Source organism: Cariama cristata, unplaced genomic scaffold (genome assembly GCF_000690535.1).
Source record: "Cariama cristata isolate BGI_N322 unplaced genomic scaffold, ASM69053v1 scaffold22109, whole genome shotgun sequence".
Taxonomy (NCBI): Eukaryota; Metazoa; Chordata; class Aves; order Cariamiformes; family Cariamidae; genus Cariama; species Cariama cristata.
In genome coordinates, this window is record NW_009634374.1 from 14,298 (window position 1) to 34,114 (window position 19,817).

At 39.3% G+C, this 19,817-nt stretch overlaps 1 protein-coding gene across 1 annotated transcript; it reads left to right on the forward strand.

Annotated features, from left to right (window-relative positions):
* The first annotated feature begins 353 nt into the window (after positions 1-353).
* On the forward strand, positions 354-19,358 carry GPBP1L1 (GC-rich promoter binding protein 1-like 1). The gene is made up of 11 exons (XM_009707131.1): positions 354-1,261; positions 2,125-2,239; positions 3,488-3,617; positions 3,980-4,263; positions 6,979-7,051; positions 8,220-8,413; positions 12,417-12,557; positions 16,157-16,315; positions 17,066-17,190; positions 18,080-18,182; positions 18,431-19,358. Exons 2-11 carry the CDS (start codon positions 2,180-2,182, stop codon positions 18,575-18,577), a joined length of 1,416 nt encoding a protein of 471 aa, XP_009705433.1. The 5' UTR covers positions 354-1,261; positions 2,125-2,179; the 3' UTR covers positions 18,578-19,358.
* The last annotated feature ends 459 nt before the right edge of the window (positions 19,359-19,817 follow it).

The window sequence follows — 19,817 nt, forward strand, 5'->3', positions numbered from 1 at the left end:
CTAGAGTCTCGTTATTATTTTAGCAGCAGGTGTTAAAATCGATATGAAGTGTGGAATCCCTTTCATCAGCTGCATGCAGTTTCTCCACTCTTCCCTTTATTCTGATTCAGCTTCTTGGTATTACCCCTTTGTAAACTGAATCTGGGAAGTGATCATTTAAAAGCAAAAATGTCCTTTTCCAGGGACCTTTTTTTTTAAAATAGATTATTTCAGGTTTTGTTTTGATCAGAGATCAAATAGCTTTTGGCACTTGTACCATAGTTACTCAATTTCTCCTTCTGTTCTTCTCTGTGGTCATACTTTGTCATGTTTATGCTGCTTGTATTGATGGGGTTTTGTTTCTTTTTTTATAGTGACTACAGTTCCTGTCTCACCTCTTTGATGGAAGAGGACTATGACCCAGAAGTGAACTCCCCACTATAGAACAAGAAGCTCTTGTGGAATAATTGTGTCCCTTTAAAAGCAGCACCCAGTCTACAAAAAATAGAGTAGAAGAGATTATTTTTGGACCTGGCATTTTTTTGTTTGTTCATGTGACCTATGTTTCAGCATGTAAATGGTGAAAAACGGGGAAAACGTTTGTGCCTGCTTTTGAGCTTTATATCGAGTACTGCTTAGCTCTGTGGAGCACTAACCAAGTTACGTGAAGACCAGAGTATATCCTAAAATTCTTTTTTTTTTTTTTTTAAATACTATAACTTTTTTTAGCAGATGTATGTGATAAAAATGAAGTTTATATTTTAAGAGCACTTGGGCAGATGCTTCTTGTTTAGATCTCAGCATTTGGGGCAAACGTTTTTCATTTTTATGTAACAGCATCCTTTTTCCAGAGTGTTCAGGTTGATCTGCTGCAGATCATGAATTATCCAGCAGACTTGAGTGTATCTGTTCAGTAATAACCATGGTGTTGCTCTGAATGTTGTCATGCAGACTTGACAAACCTTTTTGTAATGTAAAGGCTGACTTCTGTACTATCACGACCAGAGGAAATTTAATGAGGTGAACGTGGTCGTGGCTTTTTTAAAAATATAAATTACCTTCTTAGGTATTTTTTTTTTGTAGTGAGAGTGCAAAGAGAGGTTAAAATGAGCAGCTGAGGGGGTGAAGGGCACAGTTGGCACGAAGTGCGGCCTCTTGTGCTCAGCTTCGAGACGCACTATTGCCTCAAGGCTGGCCTTACTGCATACTGGAGAAGGAAGGAACCCAAAGTTCAGTGAAGCACAGAAACTGAGGACATTGGACTACAGAAGCCAAACTCAGGGTGAGAGATCATATATACTTTTATCTTTGCTTATATAGTGTTGATTTGTCCATAGATAAAGTTGAAAAATAAAGCAAAATAATAAACTGGAGAACCTTCCACAAAAAGGCAGAATTCAGTTATACAGAGCAATAATGGAATTTTCATTGTTTTGAGCAGTGGAAAGTGCTATATGTTGGAAAGAACAATTCAGTTTAGGATTTCTCAGTGAGATGCCCGAGTTGGTCTTCAGTTGAACTTCCATTAAGATCCTTCAGCCAGCTTGCGTTCTGTTCCGAACTATTTGATTGCTTAGCTATGAAAGTAGTTTCAGCATAGGATATTCCCTGGTGTATGGAAGTTGGTGGATCTGGATACAATTTTAAGTTAGGGGTGCAGGAGTTGGCATATGGTTGTCTTTCAGGTCTCTGATCGGCTCTCGGTGTCTCTAATGTCACCGGTTTGGTCATGATTGATTTACAGCCTCTGGAATAAAACATGCAGTGATCACCCCTTTGTAGGCTGAGACAGTGAACAATGAAGGAATGTACCTCACATTCTGTCATGTCTTGATTTTACACATCTGTACATTGTATGGCTTTTGTATGCTGTTTGTTCTGTTTCCTTCCCACCTCCACACTCACCCTATCATGAATTTCATAGGTGTGTTAATTGTAAACAGGAAGTAACTGGGAATGTTTAAGTCCTTTCCTGTTTTGGTCAGAGGAACGAAGTCAGTAGGAAAAAAAAATGCGTAAGTGTAATATGAAAACCTACAGCACTTTACTACTCCAATTCATGTAGACCAAATTTTGGAAAAGAAGTTGTGTTATTATTTCCGTTTGGAAAAGATGACAGTCAGGGAACATTCTTTTCATTTACAGATCCTGGCCATGAGGTTTGATGCCTCATTTTATTGAAGGGAGACACTGGACCTAAATGGCGCAGCATGACTTTGTTCCTGCCTGGCTTAACTTCTCAACGCCACAGTCAACCAAGGTAACATTAATACAGATGACCTCCTTTTACAGCTATGACAATAATAAAAAGAAAAAAATTGTCCCAATGTTTTGTTGAACTTCAAATGTTTACTTTTAACTTATTTTATGTTTTTAAAGAAGGCTTTTGGAAACTTACTAAGGTGAAAATTGTTTCAACAAGTGTATTGGTTTTATTTCAGAGGAGGAACAGCCTTTGTGTTCAGACATGGAAATAGTTCGGTGTCTTTGTGCTGAGGCTTGAGTTGAGACTTGAGATCCCAAATAGAAGATCATTAGAGAGATGGCCCTAAATCTGTAGGAGCCAAAACTAGAGCTACCGCTTATTTTCAATTCAGGATATAGTTTGGGTTTGATTTATGAACATAATCTGACTCTTCCTGAATAGTAGATTGATTGATGATGAGGCTCTAACTCCAAACTCAGAAATACTCATTAGTTTTCTGCCACCTTAAAATGAGGGCAGTTTACCTGTCACCTTTCTAAAACTGATGCCAGAAGCAGCTTGGGTTGACCCAGGAAGTCTGTTTTAGGACTTTAACAATTTACTTTACTTGCGCATGGCAGTGGAGGAAAAGATTTTAATAGCGAACCAGATCACGGTGGAACGTATTGGTGAACAAGAAAGAATACAGCTTTCACCTTCATGCATAAATATGCGGACACAAAAGTAATTTCAGGATATTTGATCCATTTAAAACAGACCTCTGAATGTTTGATAAATGAAGGAAAGTGAACAGTAAAAAATCCTTTGGAATCTTAATGCTAGAAGCATTAGTGTTTCCTACAGCATCATAGTTGTTTCAGTCCAAAAGTGCTTTAACTTACTTGAGTATCTCTGAATTTTAGTCAGGTTAGTTGGATCCTCCATTGCTGTCTGCTCTTCTTTTAGAGGGAGTGAATGAATGAGCACCTGTGTATGATAGAATTTCTTAAATGAATTTTGCAGAAAGTATGTGTTTGCAAAGACCTGGTAGGATTAGTGTGTTAGGTTCTCTCTGATTCTGTGTAAGATAGATGGATTTGTGTGCCATTTTGATCAGGTTCACATGGTTGTTGATGTTGTTGGCTAAGCAGTGCAGATAAGGATGCTGTATTGAAAACTAGTACAGGAATGTGAAGTTTGGGGTTTGTTTTTGGTTGGTTTTTTTTTTTCAATTAACAAAATGTCACTGTTGGACTGACAGGCTCCTGGAGTGCCCTAATGAATGCTTCAATGCTTCATTACATCACTTTTTACTTTCTGCAGTCCCCTGCAGCCACCTTTGAGAAACATGGAGAGCATCTTCCACGGGGAGAGGGCCGCTTTGGGGTGAGCCGTAGGAGACACAACTCTTCTGATGGATTTTTCAATAATGGGCCCCTCCGAACTGCAGGAGGTAAGAAGGATCAGAATGCAGCCTGAGAGCAAACATTCTGGAATATTCTACAGAATGAAGAATTCTGCAGAATATAAACAGTATTTTCCCAAACTGTACCTTTTCAAAATACCCTGTAAGAAACTTGTGCTATTGTCTTCTTCCATGCCATGTGCTCAGGCCTCAAGGGGTTTTTATGGTAGCTGTATGTGCATTGTATAGCTTGGTTTGTTTTCTGGTATAATCACAAAGTAGCTTAATAAGTTTGGCCTGGTAGTTACTTAGTGAACACTGACTTAACAACAAGCAAAACAGCCTGATTTCCAGTATTCTGCATGCTGTGTTGACTTTTTTTATCTGTATACTTATCTCGTTTTCTTTAGACTGCTGGCATCAGCCGTCCCTTCTCCGTCATGATTCTGTAGATTCTGGTGTTTCTAAAGGAGCTCATGTTGGGCTTTCTGGCAGTCAGCCTGGCTGGCATGGTCCCTCACGGGGCCATGATGGTGTGAACCAGCGTGGTGGAGGAGGAACCGGAGTTCATCGCCACTGGAATGGCAACTTCCATTCTCGGAAAAGTTCCGCCTTTCAAGAAAAGCTGCCTGTTGAATCCAGGGAGGAGAAGAAGGAAGATAAAGAGCAGTTGCAATTTGAGGAAGAAGACTTTGTAAGTCTCGCTAGAAGTGGCAGCTGTGAGAAGTCGCTTTTCAGATCTCACTTTTATTAGCTTTGATAGGTCGCAAGGTCTAGGGTTGCATTCCATTCCATGTTTGAGATCACGGCAGATTTAACAAAATTATTCCAGTGCTGACAGGATGCTCATTGGTGCCTAGAGTCCTCAGGACTTGATGACCTGTTGGATTATGGGGTTTGGTGCAAATATTTTGCCAAATGGTTATTGTGAACTGAAGACAGCATTGTAACACACAAGCCAGATCTTCAGTGAAACTCGTAAGGTGACCCTTTGGTGTGCCACAGGAAGAATAGTTGTATTGGCTTTGTGGCTGTGCCTGCAAAGGTGCTGCTTTTTTTTTTTTTTTTTTTGTTCTCCGAAGTACATCTATTCAGCTTACCTTCAGTCTGCCTGCTGTTCCTGTCTCCTGCATTCTGGTACATGTTGGTGTTTGTGATAAGCTTCCCAAGCTCGTTCATAATGTGCTTGGACCTTTGCAGCCCTCTGTCTTGAATCTTCTGGAATAGTATTTTGTTATCGGAGATGTTTGCCTCACTCTCTGTTAATCTGTGGATTGGGGTTTCTTCAGCCATTTCTTCCATCAGTATCTCCAATTCATCAACTTTCTTCTTACCCAGCATTCCGATTCATGTGGTGTTATTGGTATGATAGTCTCTTACATCGTGGCTCTATTTTTACTGGAATATCTTTAGTTTTCCAAACTTTACCAAACAGTATTTGAACTTACGGCTTTCATCCTTAGCATGTGCATTCTTTAACGCCAATGCTTTGAGGTATACGCACCTTTTCTGCTTTCCAATGTAATTTTTTTTTCTCCTGCCCCTTGAAGAGAATTTGATTGTTATCGGACCACGTATTTTGCCAATATCATCTGTAAGGTCCTGATAACTCAGTTCCTTCACCTAATGCAGTTCCTCTGACTTCATCTTCAATGCTAAAGCCATTGCTGCCTCCAGTAATGAGAGTTTCTGGTGACAGTGTGCACACTTGTGTGTATCACCATCTTTAGCTTTTTGCTCTCTTACTCAGCATTTCTCTCTAGAAGGCTGTTTACAGCTGAAATTGTTGTGGCAGTTTGATGGCACTGCTTTTATTCAGAAAGTTAGGAGTTGGAGTGAAATACATGAATGCCTACATATGCTTCAGGCCAAAATCTAGAGTCTACACTTAAATTGCCATAGGAGCCAGTTTGATTTAAGCTGCTGGGGGTTTTTTTTCAGTGAAGTGCCTGGGGAGTGATTGCCTGGTCTTGTTCATCTGCTGCTGCTGGGAGTGGTAGCCTGCATCACAGGGTGGTTAACACCTGGGGAGCAGTGATGGAGCTTGTGTGTGGATTTCTGTTAATCTGACTTCTCAAGAATACTGCAATTCAGAATTTCTATAAGCTTGTTCTTTAGACTGTCAATAGCCTGTGGAAATGTAGCAAGGTATTGTAATGATTGCAAGTGTGCACTGTTGTAATCTATCTTGGTCTAAATCTTTCTTCCATGTACTTCTTCATTCTCTTCTTCAGTGCCTTTCCCCAACTACATGGCTGTTTCTTCTGTAATTACTTCCCCTAATTTTTTTTAAGATGATAGTACCACATACTGTCTAGCAGCAAACTTTGCTAAATAACTCCTGTATTGTCTTTGTTGTAGTGGTGAAACTGATGTATAGTGCGGTTAAGTGTGTAGCTGTTAGGCCTGTGTGGCTGAGATAACAACACTTTTTCTGAAAGGTCAGCAAAACAGGCTGATAGTTTAAGTTCTCCTGTGGTGTGAGCACCCCTGCTATAAAACTAACCTGTAACTAAAAAATGAAGCACTGAAACAGAGGAATTTCTAGGGTCTGAGGCAGGAATCTATGCTACGGCGTGGCATTTTTTCCTAACTCTTATAGAACAGGAATGATATTTCAGAAGCTCATTATTAGAGACTTATGCTGTCGCCATAGTAACTAACATATGACAAATTCATTAAAAAGAGGAAAAAGATGGCTTTATTTTCAACTGAAGTTATTTGGGACAGGGGAAGAGGAATAGCTAATCAGAAACACTTGTCATTGAATGCTTAGATTTTCTGTACTCTGCTTTGAGCTTGGACATGTCCTTAGTTGTTCCACTTAGTTGAATTCTGATACTGAACCAAAGGTAAGTATGCAGAGAGCACTGAGTCTGCAAGCAGTATTGTCCTGAAAAGTTGACTCTGAAGATGAACATAAATGTACATGTAGCTTTTTTGTTAGTAAATGTATATATATTCATTATTCCTTTACATTAGAAGCCTAGTATTTTGTTGGTTTTTTTTTTAATTAGTTAGTGCATAATTATTGTACAAAAACATTTGGGAAATGAGGAGATTCTTCAAATACTGATGATGTGGATTCTATTTTATATTTTGAGCTGCTGATTAAGTACCTAAATCTTTTATGTGTGTATTGGTTGGTGGAATCTACTTAATTACGTAGTAGAAGACTAAAGGTTCTGAACCCTCTGATCGTTCTGTTGGAGACACAGCAGGAGCCAAGGAGAATACGAACTTGAATTTCAGATGTCTTGTGACGAAGCACTCTCTTCCAATTCAGATGCTGTTCAGAGAAATCTACCTATACTTGGGTTCCTAGAAGCATAATGTTATGTTAATACTGAATTTATTTTTTTTTATTATGTGATATAATGATATGCTCATGTACATTGTCTTTTTACAGCCGTCATTGAATCCAGAAGCTGGAAGACATAACAACCAGAACAAACCTTTAGGGACACCTTCTGGAGTATGGGGTAGGTAAAGGTATTTACGTCACTGTACAGGATGCTCAAGCTGAAAGTTATAACTGATGTTTAAATGCTATTTTTTTCACCAAAAATATTTTAAAGACTTAAGTGAAGGCGATAGTTTGCAGCTTTCTCTCCTTTGTTGTTTTCCCCCCACCATCTTCACTAATCTCTTGGCCTCTTGGTCTGCTTGAAACCGTGTTTGTCTTGTCATAAAAATACTGCTGGTGGCAGTAATGTCACTGTTCTGCATTTGCTTCCAGTTTTACTGCAGTTACAACTTCATGCAGACATCACTTGAAGGGCAAAGCAGATTTAAGTGAACTAGACATTTGTTTGTGACTTGTGATCATCTTCATAGAAATACAGCAAAACTCTCATAATTCTGTGGTTTGGATTTGATTTTTTTAAAACACAGAACAGGCTTGCTTTTGATTCTGATGTGGTATGCGAATCTATGCCTTTGGGAAAAAAAAATAAAAATGAGTGAAACAAGGTATCAATTCTAGCAACTAAATATAAGTTTGTTAGTCTCTAGTTAGAATGTAGCTATATTAGTTGGGTTAGATACTGTAAATAGTACAAATAAAAAACTCAAAACCACTTCTTGCTATAGGACTGGATTGTATTCTTTTTGCATGTTTGTCAGGAAGCTTTTGTTCTGCTCAAAAATAATGACAATTAGGATTTATGGGGCTTCTAGCTGTTTATACTATTACTGTTTTTAAATTGTGCTGCTCCTGAAAATGTGTTGATTTGGCCTAAGAAATATTAATTGTGCTTATTTGTAAAAGCACTATGTCTTTTGAGGTATAAGTTATGCAAAGTATTTTTACTGTGTTAGTGAAATAACAAAGCTGATCCACGGTTGCTCAAAAAAATGCTAGTATCTATTCCGATTCCTGTAGTATGGTGGAGGGCTGTTAGATGATGTCACTGTAGATTTTCCCTTCTGCGCTAAGGGAGCTGTTCTGGTTAAATAAAAAAAGATTGGACTTTGACATCTTTATCCAGTATCTTTGCTCAAAGCTGAAACAAAAGAATGGCTGATAGCAGTCTTGGAATCAAATGTGTGACATGAAAGACTGAGAAGGGAGAAACTGGAGCAGTATACTGAAACTGTTATGAAACCAAACATTTGTATTTCAGACTCTTTCTTGTTTTATTTTTACAGAAAACCCCCCTAGTGCCAAGCAACCTACCAAGATGCTGGTCATCAAAAAGGTTTCAAAAGAAGATCCTGCTGCTGCCTTCTCAGCTGCATTTACATCACCTGTTTCTCACCTGGCAAATGGCAACAAAGCCACCACCATTGTCCCAAGTGTCTACAAAAATCTCGTTCCTAAACCTGCAGCTCCTCCTTCCAAGGTACAGGGGTTTGTGACCAAGTTAGTGAACTGCAGATCAAGGGAGGACTCTCTCCCTTGGCAAGGGAAGCAACCTTCTAACAAATAGCAGGAGTTGGAATCCAGTAGTTCTTGGGGTAGTGGCCTCTACAGTAGAGGTCTATTTACTACTAAAATTGTTGTTCCCTGTTAAAATGCCATGTGGTCTTGTCCATACAGAGAACTAACCTCTCTTCTGACTATGCATCCATTCAAATAGACATTAGTATTCTCGTGCATTAGACAGATGCTTATCTTAATTAGACAAAAAAAGCCATGCTAGAGAACTGGAATGTGTGCTGTGATGTGCTTGAGTTGTTCACCTGACTACTTTGAAAAACCTTTATTGGGTTACAATACTTTGTGTTTAAAACGCAACTGAAGCTAAGATCAGATTAGATTGTAACATCCTGCAATTTAGCTCTAATTTAGTTGAGCCTTAAAGACGACCTGGAAAAGTAATGGGGTTTGTGCTACAGTTCTTTTACTGAAAGAAATATAGGAGTGTTGGGAAAAAAAAGTAAGTAGGTTTTTTTTGTTTCTTAATTCTAGGCTTTATCTTGCCCATTTTTCTAGAGATTTTACATGTATAAATGCCTATAAACTTTGTAGGATTGATGGTGAAAATATTTAAGAAGCTAAAGAAAATTATTAGCTAGGTCGATCTTTAAAAAGCTGTCCAAATACTTTGAGTTCTAAAATTTATTAATTACTAATGCTGTCTGCGACATTCCAACAAAGTCTTCCCTATGATTAGAGTAGATTAACCTTACACACTTCAAAAATAAAAGCAAAATAGGAAAGATTAACAACTTTTTTGGTAAGAAAGCAAGTTAGAGCTTCTTTCCCTTTCGTAAGTTTGTCTTAATTCAGGCTAAATTCTACCAGCTACAGGAAAAACCCTAATGGTTAAAATGATTGTCAAATAATCCTGTATAAACCCTGAATTTGACAACTGATCTTCTTCTTGGTGAGATGAAATAAACTGGCCCATTTTAAAGGTTATTAATAAAAGATGTTTTCATTCCACATACAGTTTTCAGTCCATACACATGTACTTGTTTAGAATAGTTAAACCAGATGCAGCTCCTAATGGATAGGGAGCCTCCTCTGGCAATTATTTTGGCTTGTACAGCTTGCTTGATACATGTGTAAATATAGTCTTACCTGGTTTTAGTCTGGATGTTTTGAGTAGTCTTAGAAACAAAAAGCCAAAAATAAAGTTTCTGTCCAGACTGTTAGATTGTCTCTTTGATTACTTCAAAGTAAACAAAATTTTAGTGAACAGGAGTGCATACAGCTTTTCTGTCTTAGCTGCTATAGTGTGCAAAGATAACTTTCGAGGTCTGAAAGTTAGTGCTGTACAAAATGTAGAGATTGAGAGACTGAAATGCACTTCTGAAAGCTATGTAAATGCCTGTTGTTACTGCTGCTCATGGTATGTATACCTGTAGATTGAAGTTGCAGAATTTGGATATAAAAATCTGTTTAGCTATTATTCCTTGCTGTGCAGCCACCATTGCATATATTTTGGCTGTTCTAAAGCCCATGGTCAGAGGCTTTCTATTAATTCTGTCTAGAAGAGCTGCTGTTGAAGCTTTTTGTAACTGTGTTCTGAAATTAGACTCTAAGTTTTGATTCTTCAGAGGAAACAAAAAATACATTAATCAGTGCTCACAGTTGGAATAAACCCTTTAATTTTTATAGATAATTTGAGAAATGTGATCTGTTTTTCTGAGACAGCCTTGTGACTGTGGTATGGAAGTTCAGCTTACATCAAAAGTAATGGTAGGGCTTTTTTTGTTAGCTTGTTTTACATGTTACGTAGCTCTCATTTGCGTTCCAGATTCTGTATCTGTATTTAAATCGGAGATTATGGCACTATGTAGTGGTAGCTGCCTAAGTTCCTTTTATTGAAGTATTTACTGTACTGAACCAGTTGGTAGGCCTGGATTACACCTGGATCCATACCTGAAGTATTACAGTATTGATAACATAGGAACTGCTATTTGGGTAGTGCAAAGGTGTTGACTTTTGATATGTAGCCCAAAAGATCAGTCAAATTAAGCAGGATATAAATACATGTTTCGTGATTTAGATACTAATTTTTAAGTGTGTATGCATTGACATGGTACTGTGATTGTTGGGGGAGTACGGTGCTCGTCAGTGGCGGGGATTGCAGTAGGGAAGAAGTGTCTGCTGATGTCATCAACAACGCTTTTGTTAATGAATGGTGATGATTACCCAAGCTAAAAGGTGGGATATCAGCATATCCTTAGCTAGAAAAACTGTGTGCATGATGCCTTTTTTTAAAGGTACAGACATAAAGCAGGTATGGTAGGATGCACTGTTATGAAGACTTCTAGAAAAGTTGTACAGAAGTGGCAGTGCATGTAGTAGAGGGGTCAAAACAGTCCTTTTGACCAAGTCAGCAGTATTGCAAAGCTGTCACAGGGAAACTGAATCAAAAATGTTTCTGTTAAGTTGTATCAAGTGTTGAAAGGAACAGAACTGGCAGTGAAACTAGTGACTTCTTTCTTGGTTAATTGAGATGGCTAATTGTTCACAGTCAAGTAATCCGTGAAGGTTGTAATCTGCAAACGATTCCTTTTGATATTCATCTGTAGTTGTGCTTGAATGTAGTGGCCTCCCTAAGAAAACAGTATGGGTTTCTCTTTGGATTTGTCTAACCTGCCTCATTGTGGAAGCTGGGAGAACAACCATCAACAGCTAAGAGCTGGATATCTGAACGGCACAACCACCGGATCTGCAGAGAGAAACTTTTTGTCATAGTAATTCTACACCCGAATTTTAGTACCAGGGAATATTGCGGAGATTGGGATATTTTCTGGGCTTGAAGGGAATGTTTGGAATGTGTGCTGTTAATGCCGAATAATCCATTCAATAATGTGGACTGCTCTTGTTTTTAAGTTGGCCATCAGCATTACTCTTCCACTCCTCCCCTACTGATTTATTTATTTAAAAATGAATAAAATAACCCAATGGAGAGTGAGAACATACTGAAATAATGGCTTGAGCTCTCATTGCTTCCAGAATGCAACATCTGTTGCATCTCAGATTTAACTGAATCCTACTTGTGCATGAGTTATTTTGCTACTGACTTGAAGATGGCTTTGGAAGTCTAATGGGTCAAAGAAACCAGTATGTTTTAATGCTCTGACAAGTATATTTATCGTGCTACTTGATACAAGTTTCTTGTTAGGATCCTTTTTGTAAAGACTGTCCCCTCGCAGTGTTTGTCCTTGGTTGATAAGAGAGGCTCAAGAATAACGTTCCAAGTAACAAAAACTTATCTTGAAGTCTTTGCTTTTCAGCCAAATCACGAATGTATTTGAAGGGACACTGTAGAGAGTATCCAGAGCAAAACAGCAAGTGCTCGTGCACTTAAAAGAAGAAATAGCAGCCAGTTCGTTATTCGTTGTGTTGCTGCTAAATCAGTGCAATGATGGACGCTTTCAGAGCCCTAGGAAATAAAAAATCTTGCATTCTCAGCCTGGGCAGAAATACTCCTTGATGCGCTTTTTCCTCACACAGGGGAAGTTCCTGTCAAGTGATGCAAACCCTTTCTTTGTGTCATACAGTGTTCCCATATGACATGTAAATTTAATTGGGATTTTTTTACTTCCTGTCTGTGGATAGCTGTAAGATGCATTGCATTACTCGGTGGTGATTCTGATTAATGAAGAGCAGTGCTGGATTTTCTCTTTGAGCTCTAATGGTGTTCTACGGGAGGATGGTGCCCATGAAGCAGAATTGTATGTGGTTTGGGGAAAACAGAAGGAGGGGAACAAGTAACGGGTGTTGAGGTAAACTTGTTGAGACTATTCTTGGAGAGGAAGGGAAAAAAAAAAAAAATCCATACAGCAGCCAACGTAATCCTTGTTTATTTGTTTTACTACTTGCAGGCAACCCCTTCTTGTGCCTTACCATTTACTGTCCAGTATTTTGTGTTCTTTTCAATATAGCCAAGTGCATGGAAAGCCAACAGAAGTGAACATAAACCAGGCTCGCTTTCCTCCAGCCGTGACTCTGCCTTTACCAGTCCAGTGTCTGTAACCAAACCAGCGGTACTGGCGAGTGGCTCAGTCCTCACCTCTCCCAAAGAGGTAAGGGATTGGGTTTGGGGATAGGGTGGGAACTTTATAATTATCAATTACTGTAGCTTAAACACGATAAGGTCCTCTCTGTACATGGTACCTAGCTTTGCACCCTTGAAGAATGACTCACTTGTACATTCTTAGCATGTTCTGCCACATCTCTGATACACTAAAAGAAATAAAAATGTGGTTTACCTGGATGTAAAGCCATTGGTGCTTGTCCAAATGCATTACAATTTCTCTCCAATATAAAAAAAAGTACTAATGCTTGAACTATTGTTGCATGATGAGACATGCATACACTTGATGTTATCGGAGTGCAGATACCAAGAACTGATGTGAATAGGTAGGCAAACTGATTCCCATGCAGTTCTTCAGTATGGGAAAAGAAGGGAAGGAGAGTGATCTGCCTCATTTCCTTTCTCTGAGAGAACAACAGCACAACCAATGAGCTCTGAGAGGGCTGAGGGAATTTAATGTGTGTATGTGTCTTCAGCTACAGTGTCTGTTTCTAATTTTGGTGTTGGAAGGAGTTAATCTGCTGAGGTGGAAACTGTTTTACCTCTGGTTTTGGTCTGAAGTATGGAGGGAACCTTGGAATATAAATCGGTTAATATTTCAGCAGTAGCTGTGGCATAATACATTTTGGTCAGCGTTCCTGTGCTTCACTTCATAGCTTGTATACAGAATGCTGGTTTGGACCTTGAAAAAGAACAAAAATAAAACTCCCTCTGATAAATGACGTATTCACAAAATCTGAAATGAGTATGTTTGCGTTTCAAGTGTAACAGTGGGGTTTTTTCCTAGTTGTGCATTTGTCTTGTTTCTTAACAAATCTTACTTCTACAGTAAAACCTTACCATCTGTATGATTCTCTGCTTTGCAGGCTTTACTTTGCGACAGCCTGTGCTTTTCTGCTTTAACCACTGCTGAGTGTAAAAGCAGTCATTAAAAGCAATAGTTAGCAAGCATGCAGCTGTCACTTTGACAAACAGATCTTACACTGTATTCCTTTCCCTTACCTTGCTTTTGTCTGTCCTTAGACGAGTCCTTTGTGCTACTGACAGCCTTCCTTTTTGTGTAATGGACAGCATAGTATGGACACTTTGCGGCATGAATATGTGAACTCAAATAGGCTTTCACCTCCAGGGAGATACAGAGAAGGGCGTTCACTTTATATCGTACAGTAGTAACGCAAGTAGTCTCCTTCATCCACTCCCCCAAGAAGGTCTTGTGTGAAATTTTAGTCAGCAAAAATGTCAGCTACTAATCTGACAGCAGGAGTAGGCAGCTGGGTTTTCCCCAGAACAAGCAGTACTTCCTTGAATACTTCTTGTATTACCGACGTCAATCAGCTAAACAAAAAGGGGTTAAAAATTCCTCCCAACTAAAATTGAACACTTGTAAAATACATTTTTCTCTGAATCTGTTGGAGATTTGCAGTATGAAAACACAGGACCATGGCCAGCAAATGCTACTGTAATCCTGGCTCTGCAGGCCTACTACAGGTAATCTCTGCCTTTTGATTTCTGAAGTGAGGATAATGCCCCTCCTGCAGGCATGTTGAAAGAAGCGCCATTATTCGTAAGAGACCACAGTGTGTTGAAAACTAAAAGGGTGCCAACTTGCACTGGCACCGTGTCCCCACAAGCAGGTCTAAGATAACCAAATGAAGATGCAGTCTGAATTCTTAAAATGATTCAGGATGACTTTTCTGTAAGAGTAGCCATCCCTGTTACATAGACTGACATATGATCAAATCAGAGATGATGCATAGTGCTGTCATTTAAAAAGGAAAAAAAACCCCAACAACAAAAAAATGAGAGATGCCTTGATGTTTCAGTGAAAGGACTCCACTTACCTTTAGAAAAGATGCCAAAAATGACTACTTGTACCCCTTTAATACTTAAAGAAAATGTTATGTAAAAACCCATCTACAGAAAGTTACGCATAAAACCAGAAATTCACTTCCCTTTCAGGAATCTGTTGTTTCTAAACTTTAGCTATAACTGTCTTCCCCTAACATGTAGAAATTGAGTTTTGATACCTCAGCAGTTCTATTAAACATTAAAACAGATTAAAGAGCTCAAGCATTCCAAGTTACCAGAAGATATCTAATTTTTAGTCTTTGTTCATTGTTACCTTCTGTCACTGCAGTCAAACTAGTTACCATGTTGAGAGCTTAATTTCAGGACTACGCTAGCTTTTTATCCTAATATTGACAGTCATTTGACATCTGTTACAATTGCTGATTCGTTTCCTACTATGTTGAATTAGGCAAAATCTGAAAAGGCCACCTGAGAAATGTTTCCTGTAAGGCATTACTTTGAGCATGCACTTCGTTAAAAAGCATTATTTCACACCAGTGTTTCATGTGCAACAGGCATTAGAAATATAAGCCTTGTTTTTGTTTTGCTAAATATTATAGTTCTCTCGATCTTTGCTCAGAGCACCGTGATTATGATAAACATACTTTGCAAAGGAGATTTTTGAATTACAAAACTACATTTTGAAGAACCTGAATTTGCAACCTTCCCACCTTAGCCTAAAAAGGGGGGGAGCGGGGAGAAAAATGCCACAGACTTTAGGAAATTTTACTATGTTTCAATATTGGGGAAAAAAATCAAAGCAAGTAAGTGAAGGAAAAGAGTAGTTTTGCATGCAAGATTCTAGTGTCGGGTATCTGTATTAATGACTAAATTCCTCGTTATCATAGAGTAGCCAGACATGAACTCCATATATGAGCAGAAGGTTAAGATACCAGGAACGTTCACATAACATGTTCTTAGATTTCTTTTGCATGTCCGGTCAAAATGATGGAACAGATTAAATGAAAAGCTCGTCTTGGTTAGCAGTGTGTTTATTGCAGTGTCATGGCTGGGGTGCTGCTAATGTGCAATCTGTTGTGCCTTGTGCCTGATTCACAGATTTGAGATAATTGAGAAAGCTTAAATACTGTGGAAAAAGGAGATTACCTTGGGTTTGTGAATTGAGCTCAGCAGATTTCCCACAGGCTCCAGGGTTGTCTGTGTCTGGCTCCACACTGACCCATCTGGGCTGTGAGTGGACAGAGCAAGGAATTGGCAGCGTGCTCTCCAGGGGAGGATACCGAGGCTGTGGCTGCCTATTTCACATCCAGTTGTGCTTAGCTAAGGATGTGACCACTCCCTGAAGGGAGATTACCACCACATATCTTAATTTCAGGGTAGAGTCGGAGCCTAATGACCTTAATTTTTGTAGGGTGAGAGTCCTGCGTGAAGTTAATATTCTGTTGTAGGCTCCAGCATTGCTTTGGGAGAGTTACATTGCCAAGGAACAAAATAAACATATTCATGGCCATGTGAATTGACTCCTAGGGGAAGAAAAAAAAAAATTAAAGAGTCGATAATGGTAAGTGGGATAACAATGTGCTGATAAGGGAAGAAGTGAATGTGCAACACCAGTCAGTATTTTGATGGGAATTTGACATTAGATTTTCTTTTTTGAGGGGTTAAGAGCCAGCCAAAGAATTGTGGATGTTTGAAAGGTGTAAGCACAGACCCTGAAGAGGGCCCCATTCTCCCAGCAGTACAGTCTGAAAGTCTCTGTATTCTACCTTCCTTGTCTAGAGTCCTTCCAGCACCACCCCTCCCATCGAGATCTGCTCTTCACGCTTGACGAAGCTGATGCGCCGTACCACTGATAAAAAGAGCGAATTCCTGAAGACACTGAAAGATGATAGGAATGGGGAGATAACTGAGAACAGAGAATGTGACAAGCTGGATGATGTAAGACCACTGTCCTTACTCTATATATGATCGTTATGTATTTAAGAGTTGGGTATTGGAAAAAAAACAGAGCACTGTATGTAATTCAGGCTTTGGAGGAGAAAAGGAATGACTTCTATTGGTCTGGCACACAGGCCAGCAGAAGTAGTGCACCGCACTGTGATGAAGGGAGATCTGTAACGAGGTGAAATGCAAATGGATAAGTAATAAATGAGGTGGAAGGGAAGATCACAGATGGGGAAGATAATCTAGATTTTTGCAAGGATTCTCGAAGGGGTGGAACGATACTATATGTTAACATCTTAATTTGCTTTCAAACCTGCTTGTCACACCACATCCATAGGAAAGTTGAATTTGGTGCTTGTGAGAGGTGTAGGATAGTATCTCAAGTCTCAGAGGCTTGGACCAGAGCTCTAAATGCCTACGTCTGTGGCTTAATGCGTATGTAAAGGCTGTCCTTAGGAGTACTTCGTTCGCCTAGTTTTCACTCTGAAGCCACTGATGATGGCTTCGTAATGCCAGCACTTACTCCCTTGACACAAAAGTGCCGTCCACCAAATGTCATTGATACTGCATTGTCTTGTCACAGCCAGGTAGTTGTTTTCAACCATTATCAGTCCAGGCTCTGTAGAAAACACTGACTCAAGGTGAAAGGCTTGGCTTTACTGCCAAAAGCAGAAGCTTGAACTTGGGACAGTGCCATTGCCTCGGTCTGTGCAAGTGCGCTTCGATGCTTTTCTTTTTCTTTAGATGGAGAGCAACAGCACACCAGAACCAAAGGAAAACTGGGAAGAGAGCTGCCATCAGAATGGCCTTTCTCTCCCTTTGCCAGAGGAGGGGGAAAACCTCTCTCATTCATTGGAGGCAGAACACAGGTGAGTAAATGGCAAACTAAGGTGTCTGGAGTAAAGGAGGGTGAGTCCTCGGACTGTGTGAGGAGGAGACTATTTCAAAGACACCTCTCTGGGAAGCAGCAGTAGCTTTGTGTGTACTGAGCTAGAGGTGTGTGGGCTTCATGACTAGTCCTGGACTGGGTGGAGTCTCATTGAAAATAAAACAAGACACTGGTGACAGCTGAGCCAAGACTTTGCCAAGGTCTATAATTAAATTCCTGCGCTACTGTAGTGCCACATCCCTGTGTGTTAATGCTCCCTAGGTATTTACTCACCCACACCAGGAGTGAGCACAAACCTAGTGTGATTCTGGTTCATTTACAAGCAGGTGTCCTAAATGGAATGATCTGAAGATACACCCTCACACGCATACACCGCTTTCTCTCTGCACTTAAAGTACTCCTTTGCTGCTTTAAATGCTGTAAAAGTGGGGGAGAGTTAGGAAAATATTTACCTAGTGTCTCAACTTCTATCTCACTTCAGTGAGTAAGCAGCGTGTGAGCATCTGGTCTAAGCAGATAGTAAGTTTTGAGAGAATCCTGAGCTGTGATACTGGCTTGATTGCCTCATGTCCTCCTTCAGTGTCCTTGGGTAGAATTTGAAATCTCTGCCTTGCTTTCCTTCTGCCAGACTAGTTATTTATCCATTGTACAGGACTGATGATGATTAAATATTTGTAAAACACATTGAGTATGAAAAATGTTGGGTAAACATGAAGCATTGTTGAAGTGCTCTCTGATATAGAAGATTCCCTGGTGAATTGGGAGTGATTTAATACAAAACCTTGTGCTTCACGGACAAAATGTTCTCTCCTTTGCCGTTGTTCCCATGCTTTAATTCCCGTGCCCCTTTCATTTTCTCCACATATCAGGTTATTGAAAGAAATGGGATGGCAGGAATATCCTGAAAATGATGAGAACTACCTTCCCCTCACGGAGGATGAGCTCAAAGAGTTCCAAATTAAATCAGAGCAGGTACGTTTACAGCCTTTGCCCCTTGTGACTGGTCCTCTCCTTTCTCATGCACAAGTCTTCTGCAGTGTGATTCCTAAGGATGTTCAAGAAGACAAAGAACTGAAGTGAGATTGAAGTGCAACTGATGTCTGTGTTATCTGTGCAGAGCATGTGTGTACAGTTAAATATTTAATTTGTGGCCACAGATGGTTAGTGACAGTTGCTCTCCACGCTTTTCCTTGTTTTAAAACTTGCTTTCATTCCTACAGCGAAGAAGAAATGGATTTGGGAAGAATGGATTTCTTCAGGGCCGCAGCTCCAGCCTGTTGTTCCACTGGAGAAGCACTTTTAAGACAAAGATTGAGGACTCAGACACAGAAACTAGTAGCAGTGAAACATCAGATGACGATGCCTGAAAGTGGGCACAAGAAAATTAAAATAAATAAAACCAACCCAATAAACTCAGTTCATAGTTCAACATGTGTTTGGGGTTGTATAAACTAAACAGAGTTTATTCTGTCTCCAGTCTGTTCAGTTTTTTCTTTTGTTGTTGATACTTCATGCACAAGGGAAATAATTGTATCCCAAAGAAGAGAGAAATTGGCTTCTTTAGCTTTTTCTTTTGGTTTTGCCCTAATGCTTAATAGAAGTTTGTGCAGCTAGCAAATTTTGACAAAAATCCCTTGTGGGGCAGTGCACAAGTTCAGTCTTGTAAGCAGGACACAAGTGGCTGACTGATCTTTGCAACAACAAGCTTCTAACAGTGCCGCCCGCATTGCATAATGTCGTGCGGTAACAGTGTGCTAAAACAATCATTGTCAATGACAAAATGGCTATTGAAGTTCTAATTATGTTAAATTAATGCTAATAACATGAATTTTTTATTTTATTTTATTTTTTTTTTGGCGGCTCGGGGAGCTTCATCACTTAACCAGGCGTTTGTGGTTTTCTTTTTTTGGGTACAGCTGTAAAATATTTGGATATAGGAATTGTTTGTGTTCTTCTTCTTGCAGCCTTGATATTCAGGGTGGATTGTAAAATATAAATTTTTTGTGAGATTTCAAAGATTAAGATTATTTTGATAACATTATTTACAGATTTAAAAAAGTGACTATCACATTGAGTCTGTATGAGGGGGAAAAACTACTGCATCAAAAATAACTAACTTGGAATAAATATTTTGCATCAGTTTGCCAATTCTAATTGTCTTTCTTATGTAAGGAGAGCTTTCCTCTAAAGGGACCTGCAACTTCGGGGGTTTAATAGCACTGGGGATAAACAGTTTTTTCTCCCGCTGTATTTTTCCACTTGGCAAACATTGCTGTAGCGCTCAGACTGCAGGAGTTAAACTCTTCCTTTAAGAAGGGAGAGGGAGAACAATGGTGAGATTATAGCCCATGTTTGGTTTTTTTGAAAAAGAAAGAAAATAATTCAAGTTATCTTCCACTAAAGCAGTTTGCTTTTTTTTTTTTCCGCTTCATACAAAATCGTGAAGCTCGACTGGTCGGTGTCACTTGTTCCTAGTGCAATGCTGCTGTTTATGTTCACAACGTGGCAAGGGAATGTCTGAATCCAAAGCTGTTTTCATTGAAATCTTTTTTAAAAATTCATGAAAACATTTCTATTAGATTAAAAAGGATTTTACAAACAACTTGG